General features: G+C 41.3%; 3 protein-coding genes across 11 annotated transcripts in view; all 3 read left to right on the top strand.

The window, feature by feature from the left end:
• The first annotated feature begins 916 nt into the window (after window positions 1-916).
• On the top strand, window positions 917-6,189 carry eif2s2 (eukaryotic translation initiation factor 2, subunit 2 beta). 3 transcript variants are annotated; one of them, XM_008414860.2, is made up of 9 exons: window positions 917-1,049; window positions 2,031-2,226; window positions 2,329-2,435; window positions 2,558-2,687; window positions 2,773-2,873; window positions 4,013-4,161; window positions 4,260-4,316; window positions 4,440-4,525; window positions 4,890-6,189. In XM_008414860.2, the coding sequence occupies exons 1-9, from the start codon at window positions 1,035-1,037 to the stop codon at window positions 5,063-5,065; spliced, it is 1,017 nt and encodes a 338-aa protein (XP_008413082.1). In that variant the 5' UTR covers window positions 917-1,034; the 3' UTR covers window positions 5,066-6,189. The 3 variants fall into 3 exon arrangements, with proteins under 3 accessions (XP_008413082.1, XP_008413083.1, XP_017161297.1); XM_008414861.2 differs by having other exon boundaries at window positions 918-1,049; window positions 2,031-2,214; window positions 4,890-6,187; XM_017305808.1 differs by lacking the exon at window positions 917-1,049 and having other exon boundaries at window positions 2,101-2,213; window positions 2,327-2,435.
• Window positions 6,190-6,820: 631 nt separating this feature from the next.
• LOC103468026 (serine/arginine-rich splicing factor 6) lies at window positions 6,821-11,287 on the top strand. Its single transcript, XM_008414858.1, has 6 exons — window positions 6,821-7,022; window positions 7,407-7,567; window positions 9,111-9,241; window positions 9,348-9,550; window positions 9,676-9,747; window positions 9,852-11,287. The coding sequence occupies exons 1-6, from the start codon at window positions 6,916-6,918 to the stop codon at window positions 10,321-10,323; spliced, it is 1,146 nt and encodes a 381-aa protein (XP_008413080.1). The 5' UTR covers window positions 6,821-6,915; the 3' UTR covers window positions 10,324-11,287.
• A 139-nt stretch (window positions 11,288-11,426) lies between these two features.
• Window positions 11,427-15,206, top strand: part of l3mbtl1 (L3MBTL histone methyl-lysine binding protein 1) — a 14,036-nt gene continuing 10,256 nt past the window's right edge. For 3 of the 7 annotated variants that reach the window (XM_008414855.2, XM_008414854.2, XM_008414853.2), the window contains exons 1-4: window positions 11,780-11,825; window positions 13,020-13,214; window positions 14,471-14,655; window positions 14,937-15,063. In XM_008414855.2, coding sequence (XP_008413077.1) covers window positions 11,795-11,825; window positions 13,020-13,214; window positions 14,471-14,655; window positions 14,937-15,063 — 538 coding nt within the window. In that variant the 5' untranslated portion in view covers window positions 11,780-11,794. Of the gene's footprint in view, window positions 11,631-11,766; window positions 11,826-11,922; window positions 11,944-13,019; window positions 13,215-14,470; window positions 14,656-14,936; window positions 15,064-15,206 lie in introns of those variants that run through there. The other 4 variants (XM_008414856.2, XM_008414857.2, XM_008414852.2 and 1 more) reach the window with 4 other exon arrangements.

The following is a 15,206-nucleotide window of genomic DNA, read 5'->3' as shown; positions in this document are numbered from 1 at the left end:
CTGTCTACCTCCTGCCACACAGGCGGATTGGCGAAGCGTCTGCAGTGTAGCGGGCGCTGTACCCGTATGTTGTGGTGAAGAGAGAGCTGAGTCAAAAAGCAAAGCAATCGATTTACTAGTCGGTCTATGTTTCTACCCTCATGGGTCATGGGTCATGACCAAAAGAATGAGGTCAAGGCTACAATCAGCCAAAATGAGTTTTCTGCGTAGGGTGTCTGGGCTGTCCCTTAGAGAGAGAAGCTCAGTACTCCAGGAGGGACTCAGAGTAGAGCCGCTGCTCCTTCATGTCGAGAGGAACCAGTCGGGTATCTGGTTAGGATGCCTCCTGGACGCCTCCCTAGTGAGGTACTCTGGGCATGTCCCACCAGGAGGAGGCCCCGGGGAAGACCCAGGACACGCTGGAGGGACTGTGTTTCTCAGCTGGCCTTGGGATTCCCCGGGAGGAGCTGGAACAAGAGGCTGGGAGAGGGAAGTCTTTGCCTCCCTACTTAGACTGCTGACCCCGTGACCCACCCCGGACAAGCAAAAGAAGATGGATGGATGGATGGATGGATGGATGGATGGATGGATGGATGGATGGATGGATGGATGTGCTCATTTTTTTTTTTGTATGAACTGATGGACAGATACATACGTAAATTGTCTGGAAATGCCAATATTCACCACAGGGAAAGGGAAGATATATCCATCCCTTCCGTCCATAAATCTATTTATCTTTTTATCTTTTTTACACATAGCTCTGCTGACCCGAAAACAATCAAATTCTAAGCACACACAGGAATCACGTGTAACGTTTTGATCTTTTTTTTTTTGCAACGTTTTGATCTTGAACGCTCCTCTCTCTCTCTCTCTCTCTCTCTCTCTCTCTCTCTCTCTCTCTCTCTCTCTCTCTTGCCGTGACGTCAGGGTTTGGCGACTTCGCACATGCGCACCGATGCCCAGCGCTGATGCAAGAAATATCCCTGAGCAGACGTGTGGAAGTGATCGAGGGATAAGAAAAGTTGACTAAATTTTCTGTCTTTGAGTCCGCAAACATGTCGGGAGACGAGGTAAGAGAGCCCCGACCACTCGGTCTTCAGTCAGTGTCGGTGCGGGAGCTTCGCAGGAATCAGATGGTTGATTTCTCGGTCCTTATCGATGACTTTGGGCCTCGGCAGTGTTGCTCCCCTCCCTGTCCACGGCAAGCTCACACATGGCTGCTGCAAACTGGGCTAGCAGAAGGCCGACTAGTCAGACTCATGTTCGCCTTAAAAAAGAAAAAGCAGCGAAATGCGCTGCTGCGCTGGGGTTTATCGCACCGAGTGGGTGACTGGAATAAATTTTAGCTAATAAATCCGCCGTGTCGTTGCCATTGTATCGCTCAAACTGAGCGGGTAAAGAGGCTAGCTAAGCAGAAGCGGTGCTGCTAGCCGTTCATTTCTAACAGCTACACAGATTTAGCTCATTTTGACTCGACTAAAACAGACAAAGTCAATGTAGCAGCTGTTAATCCACTGTTTCAGAACTGAGTCAATAACATGTTACTTTACATTCTTAACGCTTTCTTGTTGCCTTTAACTCTATAGATTGTGACACAATCTTGAAACTTTTACGGATTCGTTTGTCATCCATCCCTCTGACGACTCATCCACTTGTTTATTCATCTCTCCATCCACCCATCTGTTCATTTGTTTTTCTATTCATACGTCCCTCCATCCAGCAGCTAACTGCCTGTCCGTCTTTCAGTTCATCCATTCAAACGTCTGTCCGTCTCTTTGTTTTTGTAGAGTTTGTACTTTAAGACTGATTAGAAATATCTGTCGGTTATAAATACTCAACTTCATTATTTATGCTATCAAAATGTTCTTTAAAGCACTAGCTCTGGAAATTTAAGTCTGAAATACTAAGGATATTTGAAATAAAGTGACATTTAACCAGGTAATGATGCGTTCACTTTTATATTGATATTCAAAGGCATGAAACGCGAAATATAAAGATTTCCTTTGGATTTTTTTTTTGTGTGCCTAATTTGGGTCCGCTCCACTTTTCAGATGATTTTCGACCCCAACATGACCAAGAAGAAGAAAAAGAAGAAGAAGCCCTTCATGCTGGACGAGGAAGGAGGAGAGGGCGTGGGAGGAGAAGAGGTGAAAGAGGTGGAAGTCAAGGAGGCCGAGCCAGAGGTCGGGGAGGACAAGGAGGTGGATATAGACGAAGATGAGGGCAGGAAAAAAGGTTTGAAAGAAGGTTGCTTTACGTTTCATAGCTGTATGTAACAGTTCTCTTCATGAAACATAGATTTGGCTGTTTTTCTCTTGTTTTTTTAGCTGGGTTTGTTTATCGTTCTAGAACTATCCGATGACTTGAACGACCTGAATTTCTTCAACCAGAAGAAAAAGAAGAAGAAACCGAAGAAGAATTTTGGGCTTGAGAACGATGTAGAAGAAGGATTAAAGGTCAGTCGCTAATAAACTGCTTTTTACCTCCTTCTTTTTCTTTCCTTCTTTTTTATTAATTGTACTTATTCTCACTCTGCATTTAAAACCAAGTTTTACTTCGCACTGATTTAAAAAACCAGGAGCTGAAAATCGAAGGGGAGCAAACCGAGGCGCCGGAGGAGGACAACCTAGATTTGATGCTTCCCAGCAAAAAAAAGAAGTCGAAGAAAGTCGACTTCGACGAGGGAGAGGCTTTGGAAAAAGACGACGGTACAGACCGCGGCAGCTTTCCTTCAATTCTGAAGACTTAAAGCGGGCTGCTCGGTCTTACAAGGTTTGCACGTTGTGTCTGCAGCTCTGGAAGACGACGAGAGCAAGAACAACGACGGAATTTCGTTCATTTCCTCCTCGGGTCCAGCGTGGGCCGGCACGGAAAGAGACTACACGTACGATGAGGTAAGACGGCACAGGAACTAAACGACACAGAGGCGATTGCTTCAGTGGGCTTAGCATCAATCCCTCCCTTCAAAGCAAACATGTTACAGCAACGGCGGGGAGGAGCGCCTCCTAAATCAGGCTCCGTGCGAACGCTGCAGCCAACTGAGCACTGAGATGAAATGGCAGAAGAACGTGGAAGGACAATCAAATAGTGTGGCTGGGTGATGGCAGCATCGGCTCACAGCCAAAAGCAGAAGCACTGGACGCGCAGTACTTTCTGAGAGATACAAAAAGAAGTTGAGTACACGCAGCACCGCCTGGAAAGGAAAAACGCAGCCGAAAGTAAAAGTGCTGAGCGAGGAGGCCTTCCTTCAGAAAAGAAAAATAACCTAACATAATCATTCCATGAAAGACGTGCAGAAATAGGCATGTCATAATAAGGAATAAATTAATTATCCACATGATGAATTAAAACTTTTTTTTTTTTTTTGTCTTTCTACCAAAAATTTGATGACAAGAGTCTTCCGTCTTTTGCTTTGGTCTTATCTAGCCCTTCTTTTTTTTTCTTTTTTGACGGACAATTTTATCTACAGAGACGTTATAAGTAATTGTTTTTTACTTATTTCGGCTATTTAAAATGTCTCCCAGTTCCAGTGTTAAATGTAAATTAATTACAATTTAAAGCTTATTAATCTTTGTGAACCTGCATTACTGTTCCATTACGATGGTCTCAAAACAACAATATTATCGTTTGTCGCGATGACGTTTGGGACGATTTAGCGTCTGGCAGAATTTGTTACAGTGACAGGCGTGTGCAGGAACACTTTCTATCGAATACCTTCTACTGGAAAGATGAACATAAGGGGTTCGCACAGTGGGTAGCAGCATTATTTTCGTCAGCTTATTTCTGAATAGCGTTCAAGAAAGAGACACTAATAAAAACAGAAGTATTCAGCCTGAAATGTTTTTCATGTGAGAAAAACATGATCAAATTACACAGTCTTAATGAATGCAACATCTCAGTTGGTGGCTTTTTATCTAGGAAAAAGACAGAACCAAACCCAGAAACCATTTCTCCACTCCACATTAAAAACCAGCTCTTATGTTTCTCTTATGTCAAATGTTTGAGGTGTGTTCTTTTTATTTTTTTATCCCAGCTCCTAAACAGAGTTTTCAACATCATGAGGGAGAAAAATCCTGACATGGTGGCCGGGGAGAAGAGGAAGTTTGTGATGAAGCCCCCTCAGGTGGTTCGAGTGGGAACCAAGAAAACGTCCTTTGTCAACTTCACAGATATCTGCAAACTGTGAGTCACAGCAGCCGTCCTCGTTGTTTGTACCTCACTGACCCAGGCTGGTGAAAATCCCGTCAGAGGGCCTCATGCTTCTTCCTTCATCCTCCCAGGTTGCATCGTCAGCCTAAACATCTTCTCGCTTTTCTGCTGGCTGAGTTGGGAACAAGGTACGTGGTGTTCATCTTTTTTTTGTTTTGGTTTTTTTTAACTGTACATGTTAAAAATTCTTAACGGACACTGGTGTGTTTGTGTGGACTTAATAACATTTGTGTCTTTTTGTCTGTTAACAGCGGCTCTATAGATGGAAATAACCAACTTGTGATCAAAGGCAGATTTCAACAGAAACAGATAGAAAATGTGTTGAGAAGATATATCAGTAAGTCGGAAGCGCCTCTATTTGCTATTGAACTAACTTGAATCGTATTTCATTTACAAATGTAAGCAACTGTGAAGCTACAGTGGCATTTGGATTATGGGTAATGTAGTCTCAAGGTTGTCTGGTTTTGGCTTTAGTGGCCTTTATTTGAAAATGCTAAGACAGTAAAGTAGGTAAAGAGAGAGAAGGAAGCCATGAACCAAGGGTCACCAGGCCGGGAATCGAACCTGGGACGGCCTCTGCGCCACCACAGCACCCCTTAGTATTTAGTCAGTTTCTCAGCTTGTTTAACAAAGCTCTACGTGACCTGAAGTCCTAAACGTGTTTTTTTTTTTTTTTTTAATTATTGTTTTCTTTCCTGCAGAGGAATATGTGACATGTCACACCTGCCGCTCCCCAGAGACCATCCTGCAGAAGGACACTCGTCTTTACTTTCTGCAGTGCGAGACGTGCCACTCCCGCTGCTCCGTCGCTAGCATCAAGACTGGCTTCCAGGCTGTGACGGGCAAGAGGGCGCAGCTCCGCGCCAAAGCCAACTAAAAGGCCAAGAAACCTGGACCCACTCCCACCCTCCCTTCTTGTAACGACCTCTTTTTTTCCCTGAAGCTGGGGGTCGAGGCGCCCTCATTGATTTTGCTTAAAGAACTCTCTGAATCGAACTGCGGGAGTTTGGCCGTTGTTTAGTTGTCATTTGCCTGTACAGGCCCGTGGGGGAGTGAGAGATGCATCTAAAAGCAACAGAAAAAGGTTCAGGTGCTGTAAAAACAGGTGATGTTCACCAGGAAACATCATTGGATTGAATGAATTTGTTTTGTTGTTTAGCCCATGAATATTCTGGCTCTTAGATATTTTTTTTTCTCCCATTTGCTGTGATTTTTAAAAAAAAAATTTGGTTCAAGAAAAGCCTGATTGACCACAGCTTGAATTCTTTCTTTTCTCTCCCACTTCACACATACCAGAGAGGAAGACAAAAGGTTATACATTTACACCACAGCCAGTCGCATTGTGTTAAAACTACACTGATCCACATAAGAGTTTTGACATCTTTCTATATATTCTTTCTGCTCATAGCTAGCATGAAAGCCATTGCACTTTGTATTTTGGCCCAAGTCACAAAATCGTTTAGGTTTCTGTGCAGCTTCCCAATTTAACAAATGACCTAAGCGACAGGACTATAATTCAGTTATAGCTTACGCCAAACTTGTGAAAAATTGCCTCAATCTGGCTTCCTAATGGCTTTACTGTCAAAAGTAAAAAATTAAAACGTTTTGGACTAAAAAAAAAAACTGTGATGAACATGACTGTTTTGAGGCTGTAACAAAGAAACTAAAGCTCAGTACTTTTGTTGCATTGAGGATTTCTAAAGATTAGATCTATGTTTTTATCAACCTGATTTGAGCAATTTGAAATTAAAATTTTGAGGAAAAAAAAGCTTGTTTACTTGGGTTTGTAGCAAAATAAGAAAAATGTCAAGGTTTCTTCTTGCTGCTTGATATTTTAAGAATTGGTTCAGAGTTTTACTCCATAATTTAGCCAGAATATAAAGTCAGTTTGTGTACTGCAGACCACATGATGGTTCTGCTTTTCTATAAGCCTAATGTGGATTAGGTCCGACTAGTCAATTTAAAGCTGGGTTTTTACAGAAATAAAATGTTCTCTCTCTCCTAGTCATTTTTTTTTTATTGTGTTGTAGGTATTTAAAAGGGCTGCAAATCAAAAGATGCCAACTTACTTCTTTGGGGTAACATTTAACATATTGGCATTTGGGTGTGAATGACACCAATATAACGACCAGAAATCAATTAAGAAACCAGCCATTGCTTCAGTGTTCATAACACCTTATTGTTAGGAAATCAACACTGTGTAACTGGGAGCAGGGAGAAATTTATTAATGTAAGTCCAAAATGTGATCTGCCACGTGATTCACCATCGATACTTACATTTTGCTGTAATTGCAAGTGCAAGATTTTGGGGGATTTAAATCTAACTTTGCACATAAAGGGACTAACATTTCTATCCGTTCTAGTAGATTTGCCTGAACAACTGTTGCTACAGAATGTCAATTGAATTTAGGTCTTAACCTTGACTGGCCTGTTCTAACATCTCTAAAGTTTGAAAATTCACTGCAAGAAACACTTTTTATAAACATTTAACAGTGTAAAATGAGAGAATCGAATACATTTCTACCTAATACATCGGGGGAAAAATCTGGTCATTTACTTTGAAAATGCCGTACAGGAAGTACGAGTCTTTAGCTTCACTCTAATTGGCTGGCTTTGGCCTCGAGCGAAACCGTCGTAACGGAGGTTGCGACTGACGCAACTGAATCAACGCTTGGAGTTGTTAGGAGGAACAGTCTAGAACAGCGTTGGCTGAAATAGCAAATAAACATGCCTCGAGTCTACATTGGACGTCTAAGTTATCACGTCCGCGAAAAGGACATTCAGCGATTTTTCAGCGGATATGGAAAACTAATGGAAATCGACTTGAAAAATGGGTGAGTTTTGGCTGAATATGCGAACGTTGCTCGTAGCTTTGGAACCGCTGATGTTGAACGACGTAAGTGCAGGAAATGTTAATGCTGTAATTCGAAATTTCTTTGTTTCAGTTGGTAAATTTAGCTTCGTAGAAGGTTATGTGCTGATTTTGACCAAAAATACATCGCTAAACTTAAGTTTATTGACTGATTTTCGACTCCGTGTAGCAAATGTCGCATGGCCAACATGGCGGCTTTGTATTTTCTACATTGGAGAGCTAGCGTGGGCCTAGCTAGCCGAGCTAGCCGCTTGGCTAACCAAGCGGTCGACCAATTGAATGAATTGCTTTTATTTGATGGAGTGTTGTTCTCTGGCCTAACGTTGAACCGTATTCTTTCCTGCAGGTATGGATTCGTGGAGTTTGAAGACAACCGGGATGCCGACGATGCCGTGTATGAGCTGAACGGAAAGGATTTGTGCGGAGAGCGAGTGATCGTTGAGCATGCTCGGGGCCCACGGCGAGACCGAGATAGCTACGGAGGGGGTTACTGGGGCGGAGGGCGCAGTAAGTGCCATCTTTTAGATCATATTCTCTTTCCCCCTTCCCTTCAGGGTGAGGTTGCAGTATAGAGTACGAAGAGAAGCGTTTTTAGCTATAAATCAATTAAATTTGTTGAACATTTGTTGTCTGGTTGACTCGTATTTGTTAATTTTATGTTTTCTCCATGGTAAATAATCTTGATTAAAAGCCCTCGGATACACACATTTTGTGCATGCTTTTCTTAAAAAAATATCTAAAGCTATTTGTAGTTTTTAAAGTTAGTTTCTTCACATATGTAAGCAGTAGTTTGACTAAACGAAATACTTTGTTTTTCCCCAAACTCATCTGTGGTCATATTACAGTTTTCTTTGGCTCTTCTTTTATTTAGTTCAAATCCCACCCCACTCTAAAGTTGTTTTCAGTTTCATTAATAGTCGCTGACCTGTGAGTTTTTGCTCCCCCTGATCATGGGCCGCCCTGCATTAAACAGCGGTTCCTTGATGGGAACGAGCAAATAACTGCAGGTCAGGGTGTATGGTGATCCATAGTGCTCTTCATAGTGTAAACAGAATCCATTTTGTAAGTTAAAATTCTAATATTTCTTTGACTCATTTACTTCATATTTACATTATTTAAACCAATATAGCAAGTGTACATTGTGCTCTGAGGTTAGGACTTAACTAACACTTTTTCGTTAATTTGTGTATTTGCTAACTTTGGCATTTCTCTATATTTTTCTATATATTAAACATTAACAAAAGTCCTTGATGTTTCAATTTGAAAGAGTCCAGCTGCGGGCTGAGGCTGAGAGTCCATTGAGGCTAAAGATGACTGGCTAAGATGACTGCCTGTCCCGTTTGGCCTTGGCTTTCACCTTACAATGTGTGTGTGACCTTTGCCCCCTTGATCCTTGGCTGACCTAACCGGAAGCCATGATGACAGCAGCCTTTTGCCAATAGACCAGGGGTGATGGTGAGGATTGCCATTGGTTTCTATGTTGACCGCAAACATGACTGGATCGGCTGTAGTTGAACAACTTACAATCTAAAGAAAATATGTAAGTGCAAAACTGGGAAGAAGGGTGCACCAGACTAGCATCTGGCAAGGTACCAGTTTGAAATGCTTAGAAAAGTCACTGTACCATTTAGACTCTATTGAATTCGCCAGCCTCCATGACTAAACACCATGTGGATGCCTCCTCTCTTTTTGTTACAGGGTTCAGAGGGTCTGAAAGAACATCACTGTCCAGCCAAAGCATTTCTATAAGATATACAGTTTAGTTAAAAGCCATTGCTTTGCTGGTACTAGAATCAGTGGTGTTCTTTGCAGCAGCAAGCATCTTTATAATATGAATGCTACAGACTTTTAAAGAGTCTTTGCAGTGGCTGTTAAAATCTCTTAACTGAAGATCTGTGAAGGAGATAGGGATCTGAGGGACTCCTATTTGAATATATTCCCCAGTTTGATCTGGCCTGTTTTCTGTTGGTAGTCCAGACCAGTAGTTTTCTTGACCGTATCACTTTTAGTTCGTTCTAAAGCATGTTTGTGTGTGCTGTCGTCTCTAAAGGTAGTGGTTACAGCAGCAGCAGCAGCAGCAGGAGCCGCTCTGGAAGGGACAAGTATGGACCTCCAGTCCGTACAGAGTACCGCCTCATTGTGGAAAACCTGTCGAGCCGCTGCAGCTGGCAGGACCTCAAGGTAAGCTGCTTTTTCTTTTTTTATCCCTCCTCATTTACTTCGTCAAACGTTGAATGCTGAAACTCTAAGCACCTCGTTTCTGTACATTTGTTTCTGTCTCGTGAAGGACTTCATGCGTCAGGCAGGCGAGGTGACGTATGCCGACGCCCACAAGGAGCGGACCAACGAAGGGGTGATAGAGTTCCGGACTCACTCTGACATGAAACGGGCCATAGACAAGTTAGACGGCACAGACATCAACGGGCGAAAGATTCGATTGGTGGAGGACAAACCCCGCAAACGAAGGTCTTACTCTGGCAGCCGCTCCAGGTGGGATTACTCATGGATTTAAAAAGCTAATTTTTTCCTCTGGAAAACAAGCTTCTGATTTCAAATAAATAAATAAAAAAACTTCACTTGAGATGTCATGTGTTTGATTCCTCTTCTGTCATCAGATCTCGAAGTCGCCGCCGCTCCCGCAGCAGAAGCCACAGGAGCTCCAGGAGTCGCTCCAGATCTCACTCCAGGTGAGTTCAGATTGAAATGTTTTGAGTCGGCTGTAAGAGTTTTTGTTTTTGTCAATCTGGGCAAATCTACAAAACGTCACCAAAATAATTTTTCGACCCATTAGGTCTCGTTCCCGTAGCAACAAGAGAAGGCATCATTCTCGCTCGAGGTCTGAGAGGAAGTCTCGTTCCAAGTCGGGAGAACGGAAATCACGCTCTCGCACCAATAGATCTCGTTCTGGGTCCCACAAGTCCAAATCTCGCTCGCGCTCACAGAAATCTCGTTCCCGTTCAGCCGACCGAAAATCAAAGTCCCGCTCCAAGAGCCGCTCTAAGGTCAAGTCGGAGCGGGATTCTCGTAGCAGATCCAAGGAGATGGATGTTGGTGCTCGTGAAGACAACAACAAGAAGTCCCGCAGCCGTTCAGCTTCCCCTGTAGAGAACGGGAAAGAGGAGCGCACCACCAAATCAGCGTCCCGCTCCCCGTCCCCACAGGAAGACGAACGCCGATCTAAATCCAGAGAGAAGCGCTCAGTGTCCCGCTCAGTCTCCCGCTCAAGGTCTCGTTCACGATCTAGATCAGCCTCTCAAGATTAGATGTGGAAAATGTTTTCCCCCTCTTTTTTTTTTTTCCTTTTTTTGTGTTTTATTATAATGCTGTAAATAACGAGCAGTGTCACAGGCTTCTGCTTCCTTACCTTTTCTCTTCAGAGTGTGCTGTTTTGACATGCCATCAATAAATGCACATTGTCAGGGCTGTTTTTGGAAACCTGCCTATGTAAAAGAGGATTTCTGATCCTAAGTTTTGAGTAGTCTTCCGCTTGACTCATTTTCTAGCCCACAGATAATTTTTATTATTATTATTTTAAGTCTGTTTTCAATAGTCTTTTCTGGCTTTGTACGAACAACGTTAATATTCTTTGGTCACTGTTACCAGTAAATTTGCCGTTTTCTTACTTTCCCCAGATTATATGAGGACTTTTTTTTGTTTTAAGTTTTATGAAGTGCACAGTTATGAGTGAATTGTTGATACTGATGCAGTTTTTTTTTTTCTTTTATGGGCCTTTACATTTTTTTTTTTTTTTTTTTGCGGGAGGACAGAAGAGCGTGTACTATTAAACTTACTAATTGCATTGTGAAAAGTTTGTTGTACTTTTGAACAACTTGCGTTGTAGTTGGGTTATCTTTTTTGAAAAAATAAAATTGTTCATAAGCTGTGCTTGGATGCATTTCCCCTAAATTCTTAGAGATATTGAGGCAATGGTTAAATTGAGAGAGAGTAGACAATAATGCTGATATACTTTCCTGACAATAGCTGCTTCGGTTACTGCCCTATTATTCAGGTTAATTTTTTTTACGCTTGTTCCTTTCTTTCCCCCCTGGTTTGAGGTGTGATTCAGGTTAAAACAATTGAATTCAGATATTGTGCATTTTTGTTGGTGTCGAAATGACGAGCTGAATTCAGCATCGGCATTTTTGTCCCAACAATTTTATTTCCCCCCTCAATGACTAAATGAAATGTTTTTTAAATTGTATGTTCAATTAAAGATCTTAAAAAGAACATGTGACGTGCTTTATTGAAAAAAAAAAGGATTGACTGCAGTATTGACGTGACCTATATCGTGCTAATTATATAAGTGGTCTGTCTTGAAAGTGGCTCTGGCTGTGAAAATATCCTGTTCTATGATCAAATGTCTATTTAAAAATCATAGACTATCCAAACTGGTATGCAGTTTACTTGATAAACCCGAATATGTTCACTGAAGTGTTAAAAATGGAGTGCTTGCTAAAGAAGTCCTTCTGTCGTTAGGAAAATAAATAAGCGATCAGCTACTGTGTGGTAGCTGCACGCATGCGCAAATTGAGCCCCGGAGCCGCAGGAAAGCAGCGCTGGTAAGCCAAATGTCAGTTTCCTAAATGTTGCCAACGCCTTTACTTTCACATTTATAACTATTTTAAAGCGGACAAGGAGATACTATTCACCTCGCCTCTTTAGAACAGGCTCCGGTTTGTGTGCTTGCTTTTTTTATTTTTAAAATGTCCATTCGGTACATCCTTTTTTTACGGTATGGATGTATTCAACCAGAAGCCTTTTCGATGTAAGGGGGAAAAACAATTATCTGATTAATTACCGCTGAAGACGTAGTCTTTAAAATAATAAAACTAGGCTGCTGCATTTTTGTTACTACGGTGTCCGACATGCTTAACGTTGTATGGGTAAGATAATACTAATTCATTATAGATGCTTATGGCGAAATTGATAGGTTCTTTTTTTGTATGTAATTGTGGGTTTTAAAGGACTTAGTGTTTTGGTTTTCCACAATTTTTTGGTTTGTGGATTTCAGAACCTCCGCCATTTTAACTGAAATGCTGTATTTTTGTCTATGTGTGTGTGTGAACTTGAAAGCTTGTGCGTAAATATTGGCGTGTCACCATTGTTGCCTTATTTCATTGGATGTAATGGATGGTTGTTTGGAAGAAGTCATTATGGCCGTAGCTGTTTTGTATTTTTATGAAAGTAAATTCAGCGTTTCACTATGCTATTTTTATTTATTTATTTTTATTGAACCGTTATTTCTGGGCTAATTTTTATTTTGTAATAAATGTTGCTTCTGTAAACAGGCTACCATTCAAAGACAGTTTTGGCATCAAATCTAACCCAATCTTTAGACAGTCTGTTACATGGATTAAGATCAACAAACCCTTAAAAAGTAAAACAGGGAACAAAAATGATATAGTTTCTTTTGGTTAAACATGATATTCCATATCAATACTCCTTGACCTTTTAAAAAAATTTGACAAAGACCCAACATAAAGCAGTGGATAATTTGTGAAGTGTAAGGAAAATTATCCCTAAGGCATGTTTCATATAAATCTAAAAAGTGTGGCATGAATTTGAATGCAGCCCTTTTTTTGCTCTGATGCCCCTAAATGCAATCCAGTGAAGCCAACTCACTTCAGAAGTCGCCTAGTTGTGTGTAATGAGACAGATTTGCTCTGCGAGGTTTTTTGAGACTTGTTTGGGAACATTAGTGGACAAACAACATCGCGTGAACCAAAGAACACAGTTAATGGATCAGTGATATGGTTAGGTAAAATTATTACCCTGCAGCTCAATCCATTACCACAAAGGACTTGGAGTCTGATTCTTAGAGATTTCCAATCGGACTGAACCTTTGGAAACCTGAGTACTTTGAAACTTTTTCAGAATAAAAAAATAAACAAATTTGCAAGTCAATGTAAACCTCTTAGTCTTTTAACACTTTTTTTTTTTTTGTTTATTGGCTTTCCAGCGGTCCAACAAAGGAAACAGGGAGCCATCAATATGAGTGGCAAAGTAAACATGGACGCTCAATCCAAAGAAGCTGACGGCACAACCACTGACCCGTCGCCCTCCCCTGCTGGCGAGACCATCCTCATCTGCGACAATGTCACCAAGAAAGCACGAGCCATGCCCCACGCCACCACCACAGCTCTCCTGTTGCCAGGTATAATGACACGTTAATAAGCTGCAATTAGTGTTTTAGTTCAGCTAAATTATGCTGCTTGGTTCTTACATTGTTAAAGAAGCACAACAACCATTTTATGGAAAATGTTAAAGGAAAACGCAGCATTAGCCACCACCAGCACTTCCTTCAGTTTGTGAAAAGCTCTTGAAACAATCTCCTCGGAACTTGGGGCTTTTTATTGCTACATTTAAATAAGTCAATTTGTATTTATATTGCAAATAATTCAGAAAAAAAAATGTCCCTGACTACAAAACAAAGCAGACCAATAGGCCCAAGATGCTTCTTGTTGCAGTTTTAGAACCGGGCAGTTAACAAGGTCAGTAGATCCCTTTTGGATCTGTTTAGTTTCACTGATCACGTCCACCTTCCTCCCTAAAATAGCAAGTTGATTTATTTTTAATTTTTTATCCATATCCAGAAACAATAACACTTTGTCACATATTTTAGGTGTCAGTTTCTGTTTTAAAATCAAGCCCGTTTAAGTTATGTAACAACAGGTTGATCCGAACTCCATTTCAAATCATCTCCTAAAATGAAGTGGCCTAGACAAAGTCTGGACCTTAGATGTGGTGGTGTGACCCGACGCAGACTATTCAGCGTGGCTGAATTTAGGCAATTCTGCAAAGAAGAGTGGGCAAAAAAATAAAAAAATAAAAATCCTCCACAGCGATTTAAAACACTTATTACAAGTTTCTGATTCATCTGAATTGTTGATAATCTGAAACATTTCAGGATAATTAAGCAACAACAATAAAAAGAAGAAAACATCTATTAGATGTCTACTTTCCTACAGCATTGTAATCTACTGTTTTAGGTAACGTTTTCATAATTAGATTGGCTTGGAAATGCATTATTAGACCAGTTGGACTAATACTGTTGTTACTGAAAATATATGAAATAAAGTTAAAGTCGATTTAAATTATACCTGTTTGTCATGTAAAATGAACAGAGTTTTATTTTTGTTTTCACATGGCGAACAGAGATGAACGGAAAAATGAATCTTCAGGAAAGAAGATTGCATTTTGAGAGTAATTGATAGAGGTCTTGATAGTGTGGTCTGTAAATTGAGTTTACATGGTTGCGTCCCAGGTTTTGTAAATTTACATTTATGTCACATGATGTAATTATCTATATCTTAGCTAATAGAGATATTCCTTTTTCTGACCTGACATCAAACGGTTTCTTTCGTTAAGAAACGACGCACTTACAAGGGATGTGCGTTGTGTTTCCTGCAGCTCCTCCTGGTCACCAGAAAGTGGAACTGACTCAAGCCCTCGCCGTGGCAAACCCAGGTAAAGGCAGCAGACCAAATGAGATAGCGGCTCCCACCCTGACAGCACAGGTTGGGGGGGCTTGTAGCATCGTCCATGTCCTCGAGTGGAAGGAGGGGATGGCCATTCTGCCCAGTAGCAACCTCAAGGTGAGATCCTGTTTCTGGTCTGATGCTTTGAAGTGTTCAGTGTGCAGAGAAACAGAGAAGGACCGGCACATGTTAGCTTTTAGGGAGTTGTGTTAATAAAAGCAGCTTCTCCTACATGTTTAGTTAGTTGCTTTTCTACATAATGAGATTCATCGAATCTTTTTGTGGAGCAGAAAGAGCCAGAATTATATCAGACATAGTTTTACACATCCTGTGACTGCCTCAGAGGCCGAAAGTCTGACTCATTTTCACAAACGGGCCCTCTTCTGTGCATGTTGCAGTTCTGCGTGAGCGATGTAGGCACTCTGAGCACTCTGATAACCCCAGGGGCCACCAGCGGCCCCACCGACCCAGCAGCAGGGACTTCTGGACGATCCATCGAGACAGAAAGCCCGCCGGACAAACCAGGTAGAGTCACCAAACCACTGGAAACAAAGACAAAAAATAGCATTTTAATGAAAACGCTTCACTTTTTACACCGCAACAAAATAAAAATGTCCCAGATATTACATATTACAACCAGGATTTAAATTAGGATAAATATATATATA

The sequence above is a fragment of the Poecilia reticulata genome, linkage group LG7 (assembly GCF_000633615.1).
Source record: "Poecilia reticulata strain Guanapo linkage group LG7, Guppy_female_1.0+MT, whole genome shotgun sequence".
Classification (NCBI taxonomy): Eukaryota; Metazoa; Chordata; class Actinopteri; order Cyprinodontiformes; family Poeciliidae; genus Poecilia; species Poecilia reticulata.
The sequence above is the reverse complement of the archived record's forward strand: the minus strand, read 5'-3'. Positions and strand labels throughout refer to the sequence as shown.